Consider the following 25,905-nt stretch of genomic DNA (forward strand, 5'->3'; position numbering starts at 1 on the left):
ACCTCAGACACGAGGTAGTGCCTCACAGGAGGGAGCACGAGGACTGTGAGGCTACTGTTTATACTTGACGAGGTTCCAGGAGGCATCAGAAACGAGCACACACACACACACACACACACACACACACACTAACTCACTCCTTTCTCTTTTCAAAAGCCCCTTGTGAGGCAGATTGACAGGCGAGAATGAAAATGAGGCGGACGCTCGGTCGCGACTCCAGTGCGTACGCGTCCCTTTGAGCAGACCTCCACACTTGGATCATATCACCATGGGACCTATTTGGGCTGCGAGGGACTTTTGTTTGTTTTTGCTCTTGTTAAATAGTCGCCAAAGCGCAACGCAGCTTCCAGAGACTCGAGGTGGGACTGTAGTGAGTGTGTGTGTGTGTGAGTGTGTGTGTGTGTGTTTTCTCCTCGCGCTGCTTTTACGCACGCTTTGAGGGAGTGCGCTCTTCTTGTTCTTTCTCCATTGGTGACTCTTCTTTATTTGATTGTATTTCATTTTATTTTTTTCATACTTTCTTTAAGTTTGAGCAGATATTGTTGTGTGTGTGTGTGTGTGTGTGTGTGTTTGTGTGGAAACTCATCTCTGCTCCACACACAAACACGTTGTTTTTTTTGACAGACAAGCTTTGTTCCCTTTGTAACTTATTAACTTCTGGGTTAGTTTTCACTGGACCTGTTAAATAATGTCCTGTTATTGACTTTTACCGGATGGGAATGTTCTGTTTGATCCGTTTTTGCTTGAGTTTGTGCGCGTGCAAATACACATTTATTCAAAATTAAAACAAAGCACGTAGGAAATCACAGAAGCTGCAAACGAATCTCTCTAGTGTTGATTCTTCTGTGTTACTTTTTTTAAAAAGAGCGGTCCATACATGTTGAAAAGCCGTTTTCACCCTTGCATTAAATCACTAGTTAACACTGTGATGGTGCAGTGATGTGGTAATAATGAATAACTGAAGCTCGATTTCATCCACATTTATGCCACAAATCAAAGTGCCATTAGATGTTTGTTTGTTTGTTTGTTTGTTTGTTGTTACCCATGTTGCTCAGTGTCAAACACTGTGACGTATGATGTGTGAAAGTGTTTGTGTTTATTGTGACTCGTGCGCATTCCCAGCAGATCCGTGTGCAGAGGGAAGCGATGGCTGTCACATTGATGCCATTTGTCAGACAACGCAGGGCTCCTACAAGTGCACGTGCAAAACAGGCTTTAGAGGAGATGGGAAACACTGTGAAGGTAACAACAACATGTCTGTCTGTCTGTCTGTCTGCCTGTCTTTACACTTGTACACGTCTACCATGGCGGCATTTCCTGAATGTTCCAATTGTCAGTGTGTTTTAAATGACATTACAGACCATTTTAAAAATAATGATAATAATCTTTATACAAATACAGAGGAAACATTTCTTGTCCTCCTCTGCTCTTCCTTTTTTTTTACCTCTTTGATCTGCAGCCAAACACTTATCACCATCATCATCATCGTCATCGTCATCATCAAGTGTTCTTCTCTTTTTGGCTTTACAGACGCCGACGAGTGCGACCTGGAGCACAACGGCGGCTGTGTGCACGAGTGCAACAACATCCCCGGCAATTACCGCTGCACTTGTTATGACGGCTTCAATTTGGCACACGACGGACACAACTGCCTGGGTACGAGCGCGGATGGTGAAGAGTTCACGTCTGTGTGGGCGCCTGTGAAGTTTCTCACACTCACTCACTCACTCACTCACTCACATGCCTTCTCTGCGTCACACAAACAGTTTTCGTTTAAAAGTCTCCTAAATATTTATGGCGAAAATTGTGATTGTGGCTGCTTTTGTGCAGTATCGTAAACACTGGACGGAGCAGATGAGTTTTTTAGTGAACCGTGTTTATTTAACACAATCCATCCGCTGTCCCGCAGATGTGGACGAGTGCGAGTTCAACAACGGAGGCTGCCAGCACACTTGTGTCAACACCATGGGCAGCTACGAGTGCCGCTGCAAGGATGGCTTCTTCCTCAGCGACAACCAGCACACGTGCATCCACCGCTCAGTGGGTGAGTGTGAACACAAAGTTTCCTCGGAGACTCTGTGAGCGGATGCTCGTCTGTGCTAATTGTGTGAGAATGATCCAGCAAATTCTCCCAATATTCACATACAAATCTCAGATTGACAGCACAATGAGGGGGGGCGACAGGTTTAAGCCTGAGCCGCTGTCACCGAGCTTTTATCCACGGCAACGACACGCTGTGGGAAAACAGGGTCTCAGAGTCCCGGAGAACAAAATAAGTTAATAACTGCGGCACTCGGGTCTATGCGGCCTGGCTCACAGATTTGTCTCAAGTGCCTTTTGTTTTGTCTCCTTGACTGAAGTCAACTTAAATGCCAGCTCTTTCCACTCCATCGAGTCTGGACAACCCTTTTAAACCCCGTGGATCTGTCCACTCAGCTGTGACTCATCTGTATAAATGGTGCCTCGTAATCTCAGTTGGGGTTTTTTTTCCAGCTCAAAGTTGCAGAAGAGCTTTTGTTTCCTCTCCTTGCAGAGTTGAATTTTTCTAATTTAGATGTGATTTAAAAAAAAAAAACAACACTTGCTGATGTTTTGGAGTTGTGTAAGCCCCCCCCCCCAGACTAATCTCTCCCTATGTGTGCCTTTGTGTGTCGCTGGTCAGTCACTGTAGGAGAGTTTCATTGTGTACCTCCTCTCTCCCTCCTTCTGTCCCAGAGGGCCTCAACTGTATGAATAAGGAGCACGGCTGCGCCCACATCTGCAAAGAGACGCCCAAAGGGGGCGTGGCCTGCGAGTGCCGCCCAGGGTTCGAGTTGGCCCGGAACCAGAAGGGCTGCACCTGTACGTGCTCGCCGCATTCAAAGTTAACTCCACTAACTTCATTTGATGATTTGGCTCATGACTGCATGTTGCCCCCCCCCCTGCCCCCTCTGCAGTGACCTGTAACCATGGCAACGGAGGCTGCCAGCACACCTGCGAGGATACGGAGAACGGGCCCATCTGCAGGTGTCACGTCAGGTACACGCTGCAGCCTGACAAGAGGTCATGTGTAGGTAAGCACGCTGTCTGTGGACCATAAGATGAAATAATTGCAATTTGTGATATTTATGATGTTAATTGTTAAAAAAAAAAAACAACTTTAAACCTATAGTGCGTAACTTTTAAGTGAAAACATTCATTCCCGTGATTCATTCCCCGTCCAGATGGACGTAGCTTTAAAAAATAATATAAAATGATTTCTTTTCATGAGGAACAAATAGAGGCAGAATAATAATAACAACAACAACAAAAGTTACGCACTGCAGCTTTAATAGCTTTTTAGATTCTTAAACCTAAACCTTTATCTATTTATTATATTAAGCACAGAATGTAACAAAAACTGTTTACTATGTCTTAGAGCACATTTTAAAGTGGATTATTTTATTTTTAAATAAGAAAGCTTTTCATCAAGAGGTGCAGGTGTGACTGAAAAGATGCAGACTCCCCCGGCTTCAAAAAATCACCGGGACTGTATACTGGCTATGTGTAATATGAAGGATTCTCTCCATTAATGATTATTGTTCCTAAATCCTACATAAGGGATTTATGGGATTTAAAATTCATACTGAGTGAAAGTAGAACCAGCTTTCTACACGTGTCACGGTCTCCTCCAGTGAATGTGATGGTGGTTAAAGTCAAAATGGAGTTCAAAATGTGTCCAAAGCACACGTTTCTGATAATATTCACTTTAAAGATTTCACCTGAGTTTGGTACGCGGTGTTTCTTCAGCACTGCGGAGGCTGGAACCATCTCTCTCTGTCAGTTACACACAGTGTGCATTTTTCCACACAATAGTTCTGAAGGATAAGGATCCACTCTCAGATATTGTGTGTGTGTGTGTGTGTGAGGTCTGTTCATACCAGAGCAACACTGTCTCCAGAGTCACTTCACTGCTGCTGCTGCTGCTGTTATCTGACACACACACACACACACACACACCAAGTCACTACAAGCTCAATATCTCCAGTGTAAAACTGCATGTTGGTCACTGACGTGTGACAAACAAGACAAATCAGTGCAGGACAGGATGTGATAAAGTTTTCTGGAGCTGTAGCAAGAAATGAGTCGATTTCGGTGGCGATACAGATCCGCATTCAGGATAGTGGACTTTTCTGTTGGGCCCCCCTTTGGAGGAAGAAATTTACCGGGGGGCCCGTGACTCTCACGAAACTGTAACATTTATTCAATCAATATTAGAACAAACGTTTCACTTTTCTTTCAATAATCTGTTGCGCAAATAACATTTTTGCTTTAGCAACACAAATAATCTCAATATTGCTTCCTGAGAATATTGACACCAGTGTAGATTTTTGTTGTGGTACGTCACTAAAATGAGTCCGGGTTATAGCAAGGCCAAAGGTTCCGCCTGCTACACTTTATTAAGTACTTATAAATAAAAAAAACAGAACTTGCGGCCCCCCTGGAGGGTCTCCACGCCCCCCAGGGGGGCCCGCCCCACAGTTTGAAAAAGGCTGCTGCATGGTCTGGTCAAAATTCAAGGTGTATTGTGACTGTGGGTAAGTGTGTGACCTTGGCAGAGGTTTGCACTCTCTCAGTGCTCGCTGCAGTTTGGTCACGTTCCAATTCTTCTCCGTGTTTATGTCCGTGTTTACCACAGAACGCGACGAAGCCACCGCCGAGTCCTCGGACCACAACGTCACGTCCTTCGCCGAGGTGGACAAGCGGGTCAAGCGGAGACTGCTCATGGGTAACAATTGCACATTCCACACTCGCAGGTTAAACGGCGTGAATCTTTAAGGCGCGCTGAAGTGCCGGGAACCGCCGAGGTGGTGTCAAACGGCAGAGAGGAGTCACGTCTAATAAACCGACACATTCCTGCGTCCTTTGAGCAAACTGTGAAATGACTGTGCGCTCGTCTCCTCGCCCACCGAACGTCCGCCATAAAACACGTGCATTTGTGACATGGTGGTACATTTCACATTTTCCCTCCATTTGTGGAGAGTAGCGTGTGAATCTTTTTCTTGTATAGTGAGTATTTATCGGTGGTGGGAGTCTGGATAATTCAGGATGTGAAAAGGTTTTTTTTTTTAATCGATGGCGGACACACCAGCTCAGTTAGTATGAAATAATAGATGTTATTCGGGTAAATCAAGAGGTCCAGTGTATTAAATCCATTCATTAAAGCCTCATTTATCTGTTTCCATCAGCGTTCACAAACATTTACAGGTCTAGTGTCCAGGGTTTATTGGCAGAACTTAAACACGCAATATCCACAATGTTTGTGGAAGTGTGTAATCACTTTAAAATGTGCTTTTTGGAACCTTAGAATAAAGCTTGTATGTACTATAGACGGGGGCTTTGCTTTACAAAGGCTGCCGTCTTGTGCCGTCACGTTTCTACAGCAGCCTGAATGGACAAACAAGTCGGAATAACATCCTGTCTGGCATTCAAAGGCCACCATAGTTCAGGAAAATCTGTAATCTCACCATTAGATGTCACAACTTCGTACACTGGACCTTAAAAAAAAAACGTATTAAATACTATACAGGTATGAAGTTGACTCAAGTCTTTCATTTGTCCACGTGTGTGACTCACGGCTGTTTTGAAAGTACACCGCTAAGTCTGTCATTGTTTTTGTTTTACTAAGGATCTAATATGTGACATTGAGGAATAAGGCTGCCCTTTTCACAACGGAGAATTCTGTGTGCTGTCATTTCAGAAACCTGCGCAGTGAACAATGGGGGGTGCGACTGCACCTGTAAAGACACATCCACGGGCGTGCGCTGCAGCTGCCCCATCGGCTTCACGCTGCAGCCGGATGCAAAGACATGCAAAGGTCAGAGCGGCCTCCGCAGTGAGGGAGTTCAGATTCGAGCGTTGGTGTGTGAGGAGGTTAAAGGTCGTTAAAGGTCCTGCCCTGCTGTTCCTCCCGCAGATATCGACGAGTGTGAACACAACAACGGCGGATGCGAACACTTCTGCAGGAACACCATCGGCAGCTTTGAGTGCAACTGCAGGAAAGGCTTCAAGCTGCTCGCAGACGAACGTTCTTGTCAAGGTAGAGATGTGTTTTATTATTATTAAGTATTTAGCTTTGTTTGACTAGAATAGGGTTAGTATTTTTGAAAAATTGTGAAAAATGGAGAAATATCTTCATTCTTTTCTTTGTCACGTGCCCACCAGTGACACTTGGACCTGTTAGCGTAGCTGTTAGCAAAGATGGCGGTTAACATTCTGGGAATGAGGTCCCGTCCCCCCTACGAGTGGGTCTAACAAGCGTTTGCAGTTCTAAGCCTCGGACCAAGTGTCACTGGTGGGCACGTAGGCTAACAAAGAAAGGCTTGAAACTGCAAATGCTAATTCCCAGAATGTAAACTGTGTCCGCCATCTTTGCTAACAGCTACGCTAACCAAGTAACCAAGGACCAAGTGTCACTGGTCTGCACGTAGGCTAACAAAGAAAGGCTTGAAACTGCAAATGCTAATTCCCAGAATGTAAACCGTGTCCGCCATCTTTGCTAACAGCTACGCTAACCAAGTAACCAAGGACCAAGTGTCACTGGTCTGCACGTAGGCTAACAAAGAAAGGCTTGAAACTGCAAATGCTAATTCCCAGAATGTAAACCGTGTCCGCCATCTTTGCTAACAGCTACGCTAACAGGACCAAGTGTCACTGGTGGACAAAAAAAAGAATGACGTTATATCTCGACTGGGGAAACTTCAAAAATACTAACCCTATTCTAGTAATACTAAGCTAAATGCTAATCGGTGGAGTATTCCTTTAAGTTTGCTGCGTCTGTTAATTTTTTAGACCTAAAAGAGAGACGTATTCTCTTAACTTGTGAAAGAATAAATAAAAGTAAACTGTGTAACTCAGATCAGAATAAAGGTTTGTTTTACTCTTATGTGGAAAAAAACAAACCTTTAAATATATCAGATAAACAAACTTGAGCTTATCTCTGCGCGTTGCACCAAAACAACCTTGTGGCTTCATCTTTGTTTACCTCTGGATCAGAGTTTACGCCTGTAATGGAGCGTAATACATTTTAAGGCAGCTAAATGAAACGCCAGCCTTCTCGTCACCTGTAATTACCGTGAAAATACAGTTTTTGTTTTTGCCGGCGCGGCACCGCGTCCGCGTCACATTCGGCTGTGTGGGAAACTTCGGGATCAAATGCTTATGTGTGTGTCTGTGGGTGGGAAATCCCGACTGGTGAAGATTGCGACTGACTGCCCTGCTATTATGTCATCTTTTCTGATTCTGATTACAGATATAGATGAGTGTTTCTTCGAGCGGACGTGTGATCACACGTGTGTGAACTTCCCCGGTGGTTTTCAGTGTCTGTGCAACAAAGGCTACACCATGTATGGACTGGCCCACTGTGGAGGTGAGACTAAGAGAGGTGGAGGGAGTTATACACAGCCAGTTGAGCGTAACGCACGCGTCCCTATGTGAGCACCTGCCCGCTGATGTGTTCGAAGACATGGAACGTTTTATTGTAATAATGATTTTTTCTTCCCCCTCAGATATTAATGAATGCAGTGTGAACAATGGCGGTTGTGAGCAGGGTTGTGAGAACGCCATGGGTGGATTTGAGTGCTTTTGCCATCCCGGCTATAAACTGCACTGGAACAGGAAGGACTGCATTGGTAAGCCGGTGCATACGTCATGCACGACATCCCACATTTTTGCTTTCAAACTTGGGGACAAAAACAGGAGATACTTTGAATTCTGCTCTCTTTTTTTCTCTCTTTAATTCTCTGTCACTTTCCTGTGTTTGAATAAAACGTCCGACGCTCCACAAGTCGAGTGTGTGCCAGGATGTTCATGTTGCCTCTACCTCCGTTGTGAAGGTCAAAAGTGTTTCTTTTTACCCTTGAGTCTTGTTGTGGTTTGTATCTAGAGGCTGAGGGGTCATCACCTGCGAAACCGCCCTCTAAACCCACCCTGAACTGCAGTAAGCAGGAGGGAGGCGACCGCTGCTTCCTCACATGCCAGTCCCAGGTTCATATCAGCAGTGGTAAGAGCCAGATCTCCATATTCCGTCATTTATTTTGAGTATGTAGAGCCCGTGCTCCTCCAGTAACTGCACGGAAAAACACCTGCACAGTCGGTTCTTTATCATGAACCAATGCTGAGCTGCAGAATGACATTGTCATCGTTGTTCTGTACAAACTTAGACTTATGTAAAGGTTAAATAAATAGAGATAGAAACACTCATTGCAACTTAAGAATTTTAAAACCACAATTACTTTACAGGAGCAAGAATCTATTGTTATTTGACACTTATCATGAATATTATTGATTTTGAATGATGTAAAAATGTGATGACATGTTTTGCCATATCCATAAGCTGTTACCTTTTTAGGCTTTTTATTATTTATTTATTTAACTTTTGATTTAGCAGCACGTTAGCCAATAAAGAATTGATCTAAAGGTTTATTAGTATTTTTTTTTTGGTGATCTCTAGTTCTCATTTTGGCTTGAAACAAACGTCGTATGTATGCTGACAAAGGTCAGTGACCTCAGTGACGTGTTTGTTTCCATCTATTGATTTGATGCGACACGTCTCAGTCAAATGCACCATTGCGAAACTGTAAATGATGTGATGCAGCATTGCTAAATCATGAAAGTTTAGCTCTCCCAGTTCTAGTTCCGTGTACATCAGAACGGCGCAGGGTGACTTTTCGTGTTCCTACACGCTTCCCGTTTGCTCTCTGACTCGGCTTTTGTGGCCCAAACCTTTAGGGACAGAGGATTCCTACACGGTGACCTGTGGAATGCCTCTGCCCTGCTTGGCTGATGCAGAAAAGAACAACAGTGGCTTGTATTGCTTAGGCAAGTACCAAACATCACAGATTTACATCTATCTTTCTGCTCTGCCTCACAAAGCTGTAACTCAGGCATAGCCTGGGGCTGTTATCAGTCGATATATAAGCCGTTTGTTTCTGTTCTCTCTCCCCGGCAGGTCCAGAGACGGCCGGCGCTCCTCGCATTAAGACAACAGCCACGTTCAGGTCTGGCACTGCCAAGTGCAACTTAAAACGGAGTCAGGAGAAACTCAAGGAGAGCTTAAACGCCGCACACTTAGGTACAGACTTAAACAATGTGAACACGACACAGATTAGCGATAGACGCAGACTCTTTATTGTACTGGTTAAAACACACAGTTTGGGGTTTACAGAGAACTGCCAGCATCTGAAGCCGCAATCGTTCAAAGATAAAGCTGACCTGAAGGCTGTAAACCGCAAACCGAAGGCAAATGTGAAAGAATTTCCTGGGGAAAGTGATGTGGGTTTGAGTGTCTTGAACGTCTCAGCGCAGCGCTGTGAATGGCACTGACAGCCGAGGATGTAATTAGCCGTCGCGCGCCTTTCAGTAAGGTCTGACCCTGCCATCAATCACGAGCCGTTCCGATTGTAGGATTATTTTGCTCGTCCAAGTGGTTTTGGCGTGTTTTTTTTTTTTTTACATGCATCACAGTCACTGAAAGGACGCGTAATTGTTTCAAATAAAGGGAGCGATCACAGCGCTGTTTTTGAGTTTCCTCGTCTACATGCGTGACGAAAAAACAACTCACCAAACCATAATGTGGTGGGTGATTTGATGATTGTGACGGTGGTTTCCTGTGTCCGCAGAGAGTCGCTTCCTCTTCACTGAGAACGTCCAGTTCAGCTACGTGAGCCTGCGCTGCACGTCGTCCGGCCAGCGGACGCGCAGCCGCCACGGCAGGAGAGCCGGAGACGACGACGGCTCCCTGATTACAGCTGAGTTTGAGCTGGATGTGAACCTAGAGGAGGTAACAGGTTGGTTGGTCTCTCTGCACTTCTGCCTGCCTGTCACCTTTTCCTCTTGCCCTTTGCATCCGTCTGTCGCCGCCGTCTGTTTGTTACTAATCAAACCAAACTGTTAAAGTATCTCCTGTTTTGACGTGGCTCTGGTGGTGGAGGGCTCAGTGTTTGGGGTGCAGGGTCAAAGTGTTTTCTTCCTGACTTGGTCTTTTGTTTTCACGTGAATGTCTGGGTAAGCATGTGGGCATCCAGGCATGAATTCACAGTTTAGTATCGGCACGTGAAGGCGAAATGTAAACAGTCACTATATCAAACACTTCTCTCAGCAGAGAGCTGTGACCTGAACTGTGTGCGCCGACGCTCAGAGAAGAGGCTCAGGAAAACCATCCGGACCCTGAGGAAGTCCATCAACCGAGAGCAGTTCCATCTCCACTTTGCCGGGTCTGACTATGAACTGTCCAAGAATCCAGAGCCACCAGCAGAACTGGCAGGACACTGTGCAGGGGGACAGGTGCTGATGGGCAGGAAGTGTGGTGAGCTATAACCCCGTTTCCTCCAAGATAGCACAGCTCGGCGAAGAGCACCACCATTCCTGATCCGTTCTGTCACACTTTTGGCACTTTTTGCAGTTTGTTGATCGGTTGACGTAGAATCACTTTCAGTTGGCAATAGAAATTAAATGGGAAACCGTATAGAATTGACCTAATTTCTCCTCAAGCCAACCAGGAAAATAAGAATATATTGAGTAACCACCAGGGGGTGACTCTGCTGGTCACAAAAACAAATATTTGAATGGAAGTCTATGGAGAAATGAGCCAACTCTTCTTCAAAAGCACATGATTTTGCAAATTATTTTCCCATGAAGAGGAAAATAGACGATAAAGTGAGGCACATATGAGTGGACAGCAGTGTGATTGACAGCAGGTATGACGTCACAGTCTTTATGTAGCTGACAGCTATCACCGTCTGGTCGGAGGGGGGGGGGGCGGGGACACATGTTTACTCCAAAAGTAAAGGACAGAGTTTGATGACAGTAGATTATGGTCCTTAACCTTTCAAAAATAGTTTGTGTGTGTTGACACTGTGGGAAGCTGCGGTGCCTCGGTGGAAGTGTGTGCTCTCTGAGTGCTTTGTCAAGTTCTATTTTCTTTGGATTTCATCACTTGCCTCTCAGTGGATGTTGGTTTTGGTGATTTCCATCTCTCGAAAGCGTAGTTCCGACCACTTGAGTTTCACCTAATAAGGCAGGAGCGGCCGTGCACACAGTGGACTCACAGTCGGGACTTTAATTGAAATGGTCCATGCCAGTGCGATATATATTTAGACAGGCTGGTTTAATGATTGGATTTGGAGCAGGTGTTGGCCAGATGAGTGCCATATTTGGTTTGCAGACATGTCGTAATGAGGGAAGCTGGAGGGGAGAGCGAGCTCGCGTGGAAGAACAGAGGGGCCGTTGTTGGTCCACGGAGCTGTGAGATCTTCCAGCATCTCCTGTGGATTAGCAGGTTACATGGCAGCTCTCCTGGTTTGCTGTAGCTGCCTCGCGGTTCGGGTTTTATGTACGAGTCGTGATGGAGGGAAAGTGTTCATTAAATACGACCACACATTGTCAGCGTCAGAGGCTGAAGGCTGGCATGTGTTTTTCCTGGCTGTCGGGACGGTTGCGCCCCTACTTTCGGGCCTCACTGTAAGTTTTCTGCCTGTTGCACGCTCTCTTAATATCAGCGAGGGGAAACTGGTGCATTTCGTCTGCTGGGATGTCTAAATATTTACTCACTCGGTACATGCTTTGTTTGATATGTGCACGTCTGCCTTCAGTGCTTCGACATGTAGTCTTTAATAGACTGAAAAAGACACATATTTTAGTTTTCCCCATCCCTTTTGAACCGCTGGCTAATTTGGCTGATGGAAGTGTTATTGTTTGTTGCCCCTTCATTGGAAACCAAAACTTGCCCGGAGCTAAAGCTGTCTTCTAGTTTCCGGAGATAATGTTTGTTGAGAGAAAATCATCAGCCTTACACATCATCAGCTTCATATTAGTACATATATATATATATATATATATATATATATAAACATGTATATATATATATATATATATATATATATATATATATATATATATATACATATATATATATATATATATATATATATATATGTTCTCCCTGTCGTGCCGTATTTTTGACACTGACATCAAAGTCTGTGCTGCTGTAAAACTGTGCCGACACCATTTTAGCCCAAACTGCCCCCGTGCATTACGTCTTTCACTAACACAGGTCTTAAGTGTCTTGATTCCTTAACTCCCCCGCTACGCTTTCAGGTCAACATTAAGCAGTCTATTGGCCATGGCAGGGGTGTAGACATGTAATTTGGGAGAGGAGGCGGGGCTGGGGGCTGAAAGGCATTCTTCTTAACCTCCAGCTCTTTAAAGGAGCTATATTTTCCCCCTCCTCCCCCACCTCTTGCTCTGGCTTAGCTCTGAGCGCAGTTTAGTCCTTTTCAGTGCGCCCATTCCATTGAAAAGCCCATATGGGGCTCGATCTCACTGCCTCACCAGGACGACAACACAGACTTTGCAGAAAATAGGCTTCCACCTTTGGGGATTTTGGTCTGTTTATTTTGTGATATATTTACTGTAGATGATCAGTTTTTGTGTGGGAATACATTGTTTATATATATATGTATATATATGTATATATATATACATATATATACATATATATATCACGATTCCAACACATTTACAGTGTGACTGCACCAAAACATACTAATACACACAAGTAAAGAAGCAGCGGCGCTATGTCCGGTGAGCGTTCGCGGCGGTTCGACCGACTTGTTTGCGTGTTTGTTTTAAGATTGAAGATGTTTAGGAAGTGCTGTTGATTCAAGCTGGCAGTTTGAGTGCTGTGTCCCCCCTGCCCCCAGCTGGGGCCACTTTGCATGACCCCCAGCCACTAAACTGCTAAAGAGAATTGACTTCAACCACACCATGGGAATCAATTAGCATCAGCTGTTTGGGCCTCTGCTTGATGGGCGCAAGCAGCGATTGGGCCACGCAGAATGGGGGGATTCAGAAGCCTGACCCCTTTTATTGGGTTCAGCTTCTAACCACTGTGATACCGTAGTGTTTTCCTATGTCATCAAGTAGGCAAAGACTGGGGACTTGAATAGAGGTGAAAGGTCTTTTAAACCTCTTTGGGGCCATCAATTCGAGGACTCTATAGAAGCGTTCTTTGCATTTGAAAGGCTTCAAGGTTTTTTTCTCTTTCACTCTCACTCTCTCTCTTCCCTCGCTGCTTCCCTCTGTCAAATAAAAGCTGTTAGGGGACAATGCAATGATGGCTCCTCATGGTCTTTTAGGATAAACAATGGGCTCCCAAAAATGAACTGCTCTTGAGAGAATTACATTTTCTTGCTTCAGAGGAAAATCCTCACAATTTGCCCAAACTGCCTTTAATGGATCCACGCAAAGCTTTTTGTGTTTCGGAAATTCTCCGCTCGCAGACAAATTTAAGGCCACGACTGAAGCACGTTTTATGCTCGAAGGCCCAGAATTCACTTGATTTATTCTTGTGTGAGATCAGCTACAGTTCTCAAGTCAAGTTCTTAAGACCGTCAGACAGACGCGGTCATAGCCAAATTAATTACAGGCATTACTGCGAGTGGGAGGAACCAAAGCAAAACGGTGATTAAGTCCCTTTAATCAAAGCTTCGCACTTTGGTGAGATAAAAGGGAAATGGGCTCTTTGATTTGTTTCAGTGTTTGCTTTTAAAAGAGGTGAGGACGCTTATGGTGGTATTATAAGTTCCACCCTGTTGCACGCCCGTGTCTGTGAGGATGCGTCAGATGTGTGGCACAAAGGGAGCTGTGAGGAGAGCGCTCTATGACGGCATCAGGTTGATTTTGGTTTGGGACACTTGACTTTGTGTCCAACCTTTTACTTTATATGTAAACAAACGTATATCTCTTGCAAATGTCTGGTTTACCCGTTCAAATGAATATGAAGTGTTACAGAGATGGTTGTAAAAGTGGCCAGAAACTTTAAATTACGTACACATTTGCTTTCCTCATGATTTTTATTGTGAATTGGAAGCGTGAGGCCAAGAGGAAGGAATTGGGCTTTTAACCGTAGGGTTGCTGGTTCTCATTCTAATCCCCCATTTCTCCCTGGGCACAGATAAGTGCTGCCCACTGTTCCTACGCTCGGATTGTGTGTGTGTGTGTGTGTTCACTACTGGTGTGTAATAAAGGTCAAATTCACTATGACTAATTGTTTGTGTGAATTATCAAAAATGACTAATTCTAATTGTAATTGAGTTGTGATAGTTTGCCATCTTTACAAAGTGGATGCTCACATAAGAAGTTTGGAAAACACTGATTTAAAAGTTACTAATCAGGATTTATTTCACACTTTTTTTTAAATTTTACTTAATGAAGCGAATAAAAATAATTATTGCAATAAAAAATAATGTATACAAGAACACACTGCAGCAGCAGCAGAATTAACAGGGGATGCTCCATGTTCCTAATAATGAGGACATGAGTGTATATCTAAGAATTTACAGTGAAAATCAAGAGGAAAACCCAAACGATCCCTATACTTATTATGCATGCACCTTTTTACAATTCAGCACCTACTGTATGTCAAAGACACTTCACCAAACACCCATCACTGTGTCCTGTGAATATTTATGACCAGTTGACTTTGAAAAGTTTGAATCCTGCAGTTACGACTATTGAAAGGTTGTTGGGTGCCTCAGTCATCATTCGAGTTGTCTTTCTCGAGCCCAAGCTGTGCTAAATGGACCACCGACACTTGTAATATCATGAACTTGTGGTTATCCATTTCAAGTATGTACATGGTTCCTGTTTGATTTCACTTAACAGGGAGCTAATGGAGTCTGCCTTACTTCAATGGTCTTGTCTCTATTTATAGTGTACACTCATACTGTGGTTAGGGCTGTTTGATGATGTGCAGCCAGAGGGGTATCCTCCTTTATTTGTTGATGCATGTCTAGTATTTTAAAACGTCTGTCACCCCTCGTAAGGTTTTTGTAGTTGAGCACAGGGTGACACTGATGTGTCTGCTAAATTGGACGTGAATTACAGGTTCATACACCTCGGTCTGTTTTGAGCATCACAAGTGTTTGTTTTGAGTTCTCTGGGATCGTCTTTGAATTTGACGTCCTTAAATTGTTTGAGTTTCCGCCTGATGACGGAAGAGTTCATTGTGGATGAGTAAGAAATGTCTTCACTTACCACGGCAGGAAGACAGAGCTGTCACCACTGAGATATAACCTGCAACCACAAGATGACGGCTCCTCGTGTTTTCCGAGACACATGTAAACCCGACCTCTCTTGTGCTGTCTTCCAGTGAGGTGCACTGTCGGTACATACTACGACGCGGAGCAGACTCGGTGTGTGCTGTGTCCAGCTGGGACGTATCAGGACGAGGAGGGACAGACGTCCTGTGAAGTCTGTCCTGGACCTGAAGGAAGAGACGTTTCCAAGACCGTTGGTGCTCGGAACATGTCAGAGTGTGGAGGTAAAGTTACGCCATTCAACAGACGGCAAATGTGCAAGCAAACTGGTCGGAAAACAACATTTTTATGAAGTCATGACAACGAATAAACAAATAGTTCAGTTAAACATCATAGAATTGTAGAATCTCCTCTTGGTTGTAATGACACGTTGAGAAATTCAATACTTTTAAGTTAGTTTTGAATAAAAACAAGCATCAGTTGTCGCCCGGTGACGCTCCTGTGCTGCACACTGCTCGAGTAAAGCAAGACAGCTGCAAACAGGTTGGAGTGTGAACTAAAAACACACAGAAGTGCCGACGAAAAGTTTCAGAAGTGAATTCTACTGCTCAAGAAAAACCTGGTCGTTTAGCAGTTTGAGGGGTTTGACGCTTCTTGCCTCCGCCCACCCCCTGTGCTTTTGCTGTACATATACAAATGCAGTCAGGCCTGATAGTATTGCTTGACAGAGCCCCTTTTAAGAGCGCTGAGGGGGTGTTCCAGCGGTTTTTAGGTGAATAACGTTACATCGCTTCTGTTCACGGAGACCAAACAGAGGCAGAAAACAAACACTTTAAGTTACTCACTGCAGCTTTAAGAAAACACAGCGAAAGAAGAGACACGATATAACATCTTGTTTCAGGAAAAACAGTCAAAGAAGAAAATGTAAATAGTCGCTTTGTGAATGTGAGCCACACAGGATGCGATGGTGCTGTGATACACATCTCTCTCTCTCTCTGTGGCAGATGTTCTGTTCTGTGTGAAGCCAAAGACGCTCAGATTTTAGAGGCGATATTTTCAAAATGTGAAGTGGGCTGAATAGAAGCTGAAGGAGCCACCATGTTTTGGTCTCCTCCTTGGCTGTTATCGCAGTCCGTGTGGGACTAAATCCCTGATCCCGTTGCCTCTGACAGACTAAACAAGAGGAGCTATCAGTAGACTCCCACTGGCACCTAGTTTGTATTAGTCACACAGAAGATAGAGTGTAAGAGGAGGTGCACTCGGCTTAAGCTTTGTCACTGGCTCTTATCTTCTTTTAATGAATGGGGGAGTATTTCTCTGTTATTCCTTTTTTTTTAAAAGTTCTGGAAGTTGCTCAATAGACGTGTGTTTGCCCTGTTCACACTCTGACTCACCCAGATGTTTGTGTATGTTCAGGTCAGTGCTCTCCAGGTCAGTACTCTCATGACGGCTTCATGCCCTGCCTGCCCTGTCCACTGGGATCGTACCAGCCCGAGGTGGGCCGCACCACCTGCTTCCCCTGTGGAGGGAACCTGGTGACCAAGCGCAGTGGTGCTGTTACCTTCCAGGAGTGTGAGACCAAAGGTGGGGAAGTCATTTGTGTCTGTATTAACGTCTGTCCTCACTAAGTCCTCAGGACAGATTGCATTCATGCAGACCAGGAATGTGCCCACATACGTCCTCAAACCGTGTCCAAATGTGGTTTTTGTGACGTGATCTGAAGACGCAGTCAAAAAAGCCTGCGTTTAGACCTGATATTAACATCTGATCATAAGTGGACACACCTGAAGACACATTTGCCAAATATGTGTTTTACACATAATCTTTTCCATATGTTGCTTTGGAATTTAATGGATTTTTTTTACAAATAACACACCACATATAGATTTTCTTTTGCCAATAGACCGTCGCAGCCACTAAAACCATTACATTTGGCTTTTGTAAACTTCAGTCATGTACGTTTTTTATTAAAGTACAGATAAAGTGAAGTAATTAGACACGTCCACCTGTGATCGTAACAACCAGGATGCATGTTAATATCAGGTATAGTCTAATAACTCCAGCTTAGTTTAGAAGTAAACAATTTATGAAATATATTATAGTTTCTGAAGACCTGTCAGACCTTTCCTTTGAATCCCTTGGCATCATATCAGTACAGTATCATTTGGTCGTTGACAGAAACTCTGCTGCCCTCTGCTGCTGTGTCACTGTTACTACATTACTGTGGTTTCAACTGTGGATACAGTTATTTGTTTTAGATAAGTGTGTTTTATCAGCATTTGGAGGTATTTTAAACTAACAAATTAGCATGTGATCATTCAATTGATCTAAATTCATAAAAGAAACACTCATGTTCGAGGTAAAAGCATAAGCAGTGAGTGTTATGTCAACTAACAGCACTCTCTATCCCTGCAGTCCACTGCTCACCAGGACATTATTACAACACCAGCACACACCGCTGCATCCGCTGTCCGACGGGCACGTTCCAAGGCGAGTTTGGTCAGAACTACTGTGTGTCCTGTCCTGGAAACACCACCACCGACTTTGACGGCTCAACGAACATCATGCAGTGCAAAAGTATGTATATCTGTACTCGGCGAAGCATGCACGCATAGAAAATACTACAGCATTTTGGGCTTAAATTTAAATTCTAAGTTACTTACGAGCCTTTACACAGCTTTCAATATTAAACCTGTTTTTATTCCCTCTCTATTTGAAGTCTGTGTAGCCAAATAATGAATTTGTTTGGAAGTAAAGTCCAGAGAGTAGCCTTCTGGTCCACACTTTGAGCAAATCTGCCTCCAGAAAGTGGCTCGTCTGACTCAAATGTCTATGTTTGTGGTTAAAAGCTCTACTCTACAGTTTTAAATATACGGTGTGGCGTTTCCTGCGGTAGTCAAATGATAACAATACATAGGGGAGGAGTGTGATGTCACTACTCCACTATATACTGACGTAGCTAATATTTGTGTCTTGGTTTAAAAACTATTACCTGACACCTGATCCGTGTCCCTTTACAGACCGGCAATGTGGAGGCGAGCTGGGAGATTTTACCGGCTTTATCGAGTCCCCCAACTACCCAGGCAACTATCCGGCTAATATCGAATGCACTTGGACCATCAACCCGCCGCCGAAACGCAGGATTCTCATCGTCGTCCCAGAAATCTTCCTGCCCATTGAAGACGAGTGTGGAGACTACTTAGTAATGAGGAAAAGCTGTGAGTTTGGCTTCCTTTATGGGCGATTTACAGCAGATATACTGTATAACTGTGTTAACGTTGGAAGCTGATTATAGACACTGCCGTCCACAGCTCTGTCCAACTCCGTGACAACCTACGAGACCTGTCAGACATATGAACGTCCCATCGCTTTCACCTCGCGCTCCAAGCGGCTGTGGATACAGTTCAGGTCCAACGAGGGCAACAGTGGGAAAGGCTTCCAGGTCCCATATGTGACATATGACGGTAAAAACAACATTGGTAAAGCGTCACGTTGCAGCCAACTTTTCATGTCATGGATCACACTCATGGGCCGTCTGTGTGCTTCACTGTGTTTCAGAGGATTACCAAGAATTGATCGAAGACATAGTGAGAGATGGGAGATTATATGCTTCAGAGAATCACCAGGAAATTCTCAAGGTAACAGCTGACCCCATCACCTGTTTGCTGTATCTGTATATGCTGCATTTGGATCATACAGATTTGGATCCAGTGAGCACGTAGCGCCCTCTGTTGGAGATTTATACAAATGCTGTGCTTCTTTTCTTACACCCGCATGTCGGCCTTTGCTTCTCTTCCATCTCTCAGGACAAGAAGCTCATGAAGGCGTTGTTCGATGTCCTGGCTCACCCGCAGAACTTTTTCAACTACACAGCTCAAGAATCGAGAGAAATGTTTCCCAAATCCTTCATCCGCTTCCTGCGCTCCAAAGTCCTGAGATTCCTTCGCCCCTAGAACAAGAAAAAAGATTTTCCGTCATACGCTTACATCAGATACTGGTCACAGTATCTTTTTCGCAGTATCTACTTTTTTATTCTCAACTTATCCCTTTAAAAGTATTCTGTAGTCACCTGTTTATACGAGAGGGGAGCACACACTTGATCCTGAGGGCGAAGAAGAAAAGAAGACAAGACAACCAAGTGAACTCTTAACTGGAGCTTTAAGGAGGTGATGATCAAATGAAATGTCTTCCCTTTGTTTGGAAATTTCGGAAATTGGAACATTTCAACGACTTCATAACAACGTTTAGTAACTACAAGCCTGTTGAATATTGCTAAATACCGTACGTAATTAGAATTTGCTAACAGAATTGTGATAAAAACAAACAAATATGGTTGCTTAACAGATGTACAGTTGTACACTGACAGTCAGTGATTCTGTATCTAGTTTTAACTCAGACAGAGGAGTTACTGACAGTAACAGAGACAAATATAGCACAAATGTTTTCTTGAAAAAGATTAGCACTACGAGAGTTGTAGTGGCGCCACAAAAGCAATTATTCTGATGGATCTTTTGTATATGATGTAAAAAGTTTTTAGGTGAAATGCTAATGTGATGTAGCAACTACATTTTGAGCGTTTGTACGGCGCTGGTGCAGCTGCTGGTGGCACATACTTGAGCAGCACTGTTCTGAAAAACCTCGTCAACGGTGGCTTTTTTTCATTGGCGAGACGTCGTCTGCTTCAGCATAATGACAACAGTATAGCATCGGTGCATTTTGTATTATGGACTAGCAACCAAAGACAACTGCTCACTCTGCAGATCGTCAGCGTGACTGGATGAAATAAAAAGGAAAGAGAGCGTTAAAAAAAAGAAACAAAAAGTCATGTAAAATAGAATTGAGCTGTTCACCTGTCTTAGATGATACACGTATGTATATTTTTTTAAGGTTTTGTACATCTAATATGCTGTAAATAAAGATAGGAAACTTATTTTATGTTATTATTCCTCTGTCTGACTTTCTTTCTTTTAGCACAAAACAGAACTACATTTTATTTCTTTGCAATTCAGTAACAGATGGTGTTTTTATTCAACTTTGTCTGTTTGTTTGTTTGTCAGCATATTTTTTTGCCAAAAGTAATAAACTGATTTTCATCAAATATGATGGAGGTACTGGGCATACTGTAAAAATCTGTTAGCTGTATGATTTGTGCTGGATAATTCAACTCTTGCATGTATTATTCGTATTGTGGGGACTCACATTTATGGTGAAGACATGTTGTACTGTACAGTTTAGGCCAGTCGTGGTTAAGGTTAGAGTAAGTCTACAGGCAATGGATGTACGTCAATGTAATGAAATGTTTGGAAAACATACAATGACAGCATGCATTTCTCGGTGAGTGTCTGTAACTACAGATGACAACATGAGCTGCTCATTCTCAGATACACTCATACGGTGATACATTAATTAAGCATGCATTATCTGTACAAATAACAACAATGTCATTTTGCTGTTATTGAACACAATATCACAAGTAAATTGTGTCATTAGGCAGAATGGCCTCTTTTGGCAGCCCATGGCCAAGTGGAAAAGGAACTAGGCTTGTAACTGGAGGGTCGCCGGTTCAAAAATCCCCACCTGGCCAAAAAGGGCTGGGGTACCCCTGAGCAAGGTACCCAACCCCCAATTCTCAGCCCACTGCTCCTAATTCTGGGATGGGTCAAATGCAGAGGAATACTTTCCCTAAGGGGATTAATAAAATTGAATTCTATTTTAGAGGTGTTTAGATAATAATTCATACAATAACATGATGATATTTGGGACCCTCTGCCTCACCATTCCCAACTAATTATGCATTTTGTCAAACTGTTGGACTCGTCGCTGTCCGCGGACCATAGTTATCCAACTGTTTACAATCACGTCGTTCGAACCATAGGGTGTATTCGTTTTGTTTACAGACACCCAGCGTCAAGGCGGGGTGGGACTCTGTTAACATGATTGTTTTGTGTTTTCCTGCAACATATTCAAATGAACTCATTTAATGTATGATGACCGACTTTAAAGTGCATTAAAACACAGGTGAATGCTGTTATATGTCAAGTTGTAACGATGGTACCGCGCACTGTGCGTGGTCCGGTGCAAAGAACCGAGCGCCGTCACCGGAAACTGGAAGTCACCTGCTAGGAAACTGAGGGCTAGGGTTTAGTTAGCTAGATTGCTAACGTCGCTGTTTGTTAGGGTTTACACTTCATACTCCTGGAACTGGTTTTGTTTTTACTTCAGTCTTTAAAAACATTGCGACAGACTGACAATGAAGACCGTGTTACTCGTCGAAACGTTCTCTGTGGCTTGTTTTGTGCTGTTAAGCCAAGTGTCAGCAAAGGTAAGGCTAATGCTAGCTGTGCTGGCTAGCATTAAACAGAGAGGAAATGGTTTAAAACTGAAATGTCTTCTCTTCCAAGTATCTCTATCGCATGCAATTTACCCTTAAAATCTCGAAAGTTAACAGCAATAACAGCAAAGTAACGCTTAACATCCAGTGTCGGGACCGTCATGACAGCAAATGTCAAATGTTGCTAACCGTGACTTTTAGGAAATGTGCTATTAAAAATAAAACGGTAAAGTTTTATCTTATTTCATGAAGCCGAATTGTTCAGTGCGCTCTTGTGAATAAGACTGTGTTATTTTGGTGTTTAATTACTTAATGAACGTGCTCATGTGTGCACAGCTATTCAACACTACACCATCATTAGTCAACACATTTTACTGTTGCAGTGGGTAGTGGATCGATCATTCACAAGATATAAGGGATGGCAACTGCTTTGATGTCTGTGTAGAGTTTGAGTTTGACACATTCTATGTCTATTCTATTCTATTCTATTAGGTATGCAGGTGACAAGTCTCACTTTTAAAATTTTGATTTTCCAGTAGTTACATTTTAACTGATACTGCTACAGGTATCTTAGTACTCACATGTTCTCCAGGTATCTTAGTACTCACATGTACAGCTTAATTATAGTAAAATTAATATTAATAAATAGTATAATAAATAATATAAATAAATAGTAGTGGGGAAAAAAGTTTTGTGTTTATCAGTTTTAGACTGGTCTCTCATTTTTACTGGATTTGTTTAAATGTTCTATTTCATAGTGTTCATGAATACTGTATGTGCCTGCAGTTAGGGAAAATGAGCTGTGACAATGCTGGACTTAAAATAAACTCATTAAGTTGAAACGATGACTGACTGACAATTGTTCTACAAATAAGAGGAAGCACCGAGAGAGGCCGCCCAGTTTCCCACATTGTTATTTGCAATCCAGGGATTGAAAATAGAATTCTCAGTTGACGCATGTTCATTTGAGGGCTCACATTTGTGCTGTGTCCCCATTTCTGACACGGTGTCTCTTCATTTTGGCTCAGCATTTATTTTTTAACAGCAATATCTCAGTGAACAAAGCTTAAAAAACATTTTATTTTTACTTTTTTTTTTACTTGACATTGTATTCCTTTTATTATTTAGAGGGGCAGCTAAATGTGGCAGTTAACCTAAAAATTATTCCGTTACATTCCACTGTCCCTTTTAATTTAGATAACTGTCAGACTGAATAAGGATGAGAATGAAGGGCAAATTTGATCTGTGTTTACGTACTTGGGAACTTTAAACTTTAGAGGGCAGCATTGCACCTCCTGGTGCACAGCCTACTGTCAGAAGTTACTGGAAGAAGACTGACTGACATAACATATAAATATGACTCATGGGCAATTGTCTCAAGAAATGCATCATGTAATTTTGGTAAAGCATTTTGTCCTAGCCATACTAAAAAAACTACATCGCGGTCCTTTAGTCTGTTGGAGGAAGTTGTACTATATAGGTGTGTGTGTGTGTGTGTGTGTGTACACGTCTATATCTACTAATCCATCCATCCATTTAAAATCACATAAACAATCTCTCTCTTACAGAATTCTGAAGACATCCGCTGTAAATGCATCTGCCCACCATACAGAAATACCAATGGGCACATCTACAACAAAAATGCTTCTCTCAAAGACTGGTACTGTAATAATAATAATAATAATAATGATAATAATGATAATAATGATAATGACGTGTCTCCACACTTTGATTGTTTGAAATTGATCTGCTTATATTGTTGCTTACTACGAGCTTGTTGATAATATTTTTCTTGTTTTTTCAGTAACTGTCTCCATGTAGTGGAGCCTATGCCTGTGGATGGAAATGATGTGGAGGCATACTGTTTACGTTGTGAGTGTAAATATGAAGAGAGGAGCTCGGGAACCATCAAGGTGAGTTGATACTGAATCTTTGTACTTTAAAAGTACTCATATTTGACTTATATGATCAATACATCAATATAAGGGTTGTTTATTTAATTCCTATCGATGAACTAGCTGACTGTTGACATTGAATTTGCTGTTTTTTGTGATTGGATCAGACATTTATCAGATGAACGTGTATTAAACACATTTTCTCTGTACATCCTCAGTTCACCATCATAATGTACCTCTCCATTCTGGGACTGCTGCTGCTCTACATGGTCTATCTGACTGTCTTGGAGCCCATTTTAAAGAGGCGTCTGTTCGGACACTCGCAGCTCATCCAAAGCGAGGATGATGTTGGGGTATGTGTTCCTGTTACATTGACTATTGCTCTGCCCCACCCTTTTACACAGAGAACAAGTCACTCTGCTTTCTTACCACAACTATTTCAATATGTGTGTAAATAACCTCCTGGTGGGATTGTGTCCAGCCATGATTTTCAAACTGCTGTGTTTGGGCAGATTGTTGAATAAATCGATGTGTTCTGTGCTGTAAATATCGCAGATCCTTTTGATATTGTTAAATAAACATCATCTTATGAAATTACAGTTTATTTAGGCATCTTAATGCTAAGATTAAGTTAACTCTGTTTCAGTTTAATAAGGAGTATAACGGCAAATAATCCCACATGAACACATGTTTCAACAAGTTCAATGTGGTAAGATAGTGTTGACTCTAAACACAGGGAGTGATGTGCATTTCAAAAAAAATGAAATACTTTCTCACTTCAGAATCCAGTAATCACAGCCACAGGCAAAATTTCAAAAATAATACGGCATTTCTTTTTAAGGTTAAGTGACCAAAAGTCACCTGGCAAATGCAGTTGGTGTTATTCAACCTGGTTATTGAATGAACAGAGAGCAGACAAAGCTCTGAGTCAGGGAAAGTATCTCTGAGGCAGTAGCACAGACGGTTTAGATATAGATTTAAACTTATTGGTGTGTGTCATTGTTACAGAAGGGCTCACTTAACTGAAGAAACATAGACTGTAGTATCAGTTTGTAAATGACTTTGTAAGATATACAATGTTGTTATTTTGGTCTCATATCTAGTACTTAATAAGACGTAAAACAAGTGTTTAACTGTAGTGCTGGTGTGGGTTCATATGTGGTTCAAGTGGAAAGAAAGTTTATCACTGATCACCTTAAAGGTGACTTGGGTTTATAGAGTAACCACAAAGCTGCAGCACTTTCAGACACAGTTTGTTTTCATTCATTAAAGAGTAGCTTTGCCATTTGATCTGCTTCAGTATGACACTGTAGTTCGACAGGTTTAGATAGTTTAGAAAGTTTAAAGGTTACTTTGAATTGCCATTCCCATCCACAAATACAGTGGAAGGAATTTGCCTCTCTCAGGATGTGCCAATAAATATATTAGCACCCCGAATGACACAATACAGACACTTGCAAAAGATAAAGTTAAAAAAACAACAATGTTAAAACACTAGTAATGTGCTAAAAAGTGTAGTTTGAATCATATACAAAGAAGCTATACATACAGTACATGTGTGAGACCTGTAAAATGTTATTAAATTAAGGAAAACATTGACAAGCTTTGCCTGTGGGAAGAGTGTGAAGTGCAGCTGTCTTGCTGTGCGCCCTGTTTTCACTGGCAGAGATCAGGCAAGAGGAAGTGTTACATGAGAGCTTTTGCATATATATATATATATATATATATATATATATAATTATTTTTTTTCCCCATATAAAAAAATATGATTATGCAGAAATCAGCAGTGTTCTGGCAAGTACGCTGCTTTCTGTAACTTGGTTCCCAGCTGACGGTGAACCAACACAAAACCAGAAATATGCCAATTATCCAGATAATCTGGAAACTTTTACGAGAATTGAGTGCCCCATCTTGGTCCTGTACTGTAACTAGGACCCAAACAGGAAGAGATAAACTGTTTAAGAAAAACCAATAAAACCGGATGCACCACAGCTACATTAATTACAAAGGAAATGGTGGGCTTGAACTGTTTAGTTGAACTTCAACTGACAATTGTGACACAAGAAGAGACTGCTTAGAAATCTACCGCTCTGTTGCAATCATCGCTCCTGTCCTTTTTATAAGAAAACCTTTCTTTGTTAACACAAAGACGTACAACCAGGAGAGTCTAGAGATGAGAGTGAATTAAGTGTGCTTACAAGTATGACGGCAGCAAAAGCTCAGAAAGGCCTGGAGGAAGATGTCAGACTTTGATAAGGAAGAAGAAGAAGAATGAATGGAATAAAAATGTGTTTTTGCTGCAACAGATGTGAACACTTTAAACTGTGTTAAAGGAATACAAGGCTAAATCAATGAAAATCCCCTATGAAACCTTTACATTGATGCCGATGTCTTTGTCCACGGTATATCAACTCCTGCTCTCTGCGTTTTCAGGACCAGCAGCCTTTCGCCAACGCTCACAATGTGCTGTCTCGTTCGCACTCTCGACCCAACATGCTGAACAAAGTGGAGCATGCCCAGCAGCGCTGGAGGAGGCAGGTCCAGGAGCAGCGGAAGTCTGTGTTCGACCGCCATGTCGTTCTCAGTTAAACTGTCCTGTGAGCAAGACTTAATGATGAAGGGG

The 25,905-nt window shown here is 42.6% G+C and overlaps 2 protein-coding genes across 6 annotated transcripts; both read left to right on the forward strand.

The window, feature by feature from the left end:
* The first annotated feature begins 38 nt into the window (after positions 1–38).
* On the forward strand, positions 39–19,999 carry scube2 (signal peptide, CUB domain, EGF-like 2). Of its 5 annotated transcripts, none has more exons than XM_044031102.1 (23): positions 39–359; positions 1,123–1,242; positions 1,531–1,656; positions 1,910–2,044; positions 2,716–2,841; positions 2,937–3,053; positions 4,658–4,747; positions 5,720–5,836; positions 5,936–6,058; positions 7,271–7,387; positions 7,527–7,649; positions 7,904–8,020; positions 8,749–8,838; positions 8,969–9,091; positions 9,639–9,806; positions 10,121–10,324; positions 15,170–15,340; positions 16,473–16,640; positions 17,472–17,633; positions 18,077–18,274; positions 18,368–18,520; positions 18,615–18,694; positions 18,863–19,999. In XM_044031102.1, the coding sequence occupies exons 1-23, from the start codon at positions 269–271 to the stop codon at positions 19,007–19,009; spliced, it is 3,066 nt and encodes a 1,021-aa protein (XP_043887037.1). In that variant the 5' UTR covers positions 39–268; the 3' UTR covers positions 19,010–19,999. The 5 variants fall into 5 exon arrangements, with proteins under 5 accessions (XP_043887037.1, XP_043887035.1, XP_043887036.1 ...); XM_044031100.1 differs by having other exon boundaries at positions 40–359; positions 10,118–10,324; XM_044031101.1 differs by having other exon boundaries at positions 40–359; positions 1,126–1,242; positions 10,118–10,324.
* Positions 20,000–21,144: 1,145 nt separating this feature from the next.
* Positions 21,145–25,894, forward strand: tmem9b (TMEM9 domain family, member B). The gene is made up of 5 exons (XM_044029717.1): positions 21,145–21,378; positions 22,956–23,047; positions 23,192–23,300; positions 23,501–23,635; positions 25,716–25,894. The coding sequence occupies exons 1-5, from the start codon at positions 21,307–21,309 to the stop codon at positions 25,869–25,871; spliced, it is 564 nt and encodes a 187-aa protein (XP_043885652.1). The 5' UTR covers positions 21,145–21,306; the 3' UTR covers positions 25,872–25,894.
* Positions 25,895–25,905: the final 11 nt, after the last annotated feature.

This window comes from Solea senegalensis, linkage group LG7 (assembly GCF_019176455.1).
Source record: "Solea senegalensis isolate Sse05_10M linkage group LG7, IFAPA_SoseM_1, whole genome shotgun sequence".
Taxonomy (NCBI): domain Eukaryota; kingdom Metazoa; phylum Chordata; class Actinopteri; order Pleuronectiformes; family Soleidae; genus Solea; species Solea senegalensis.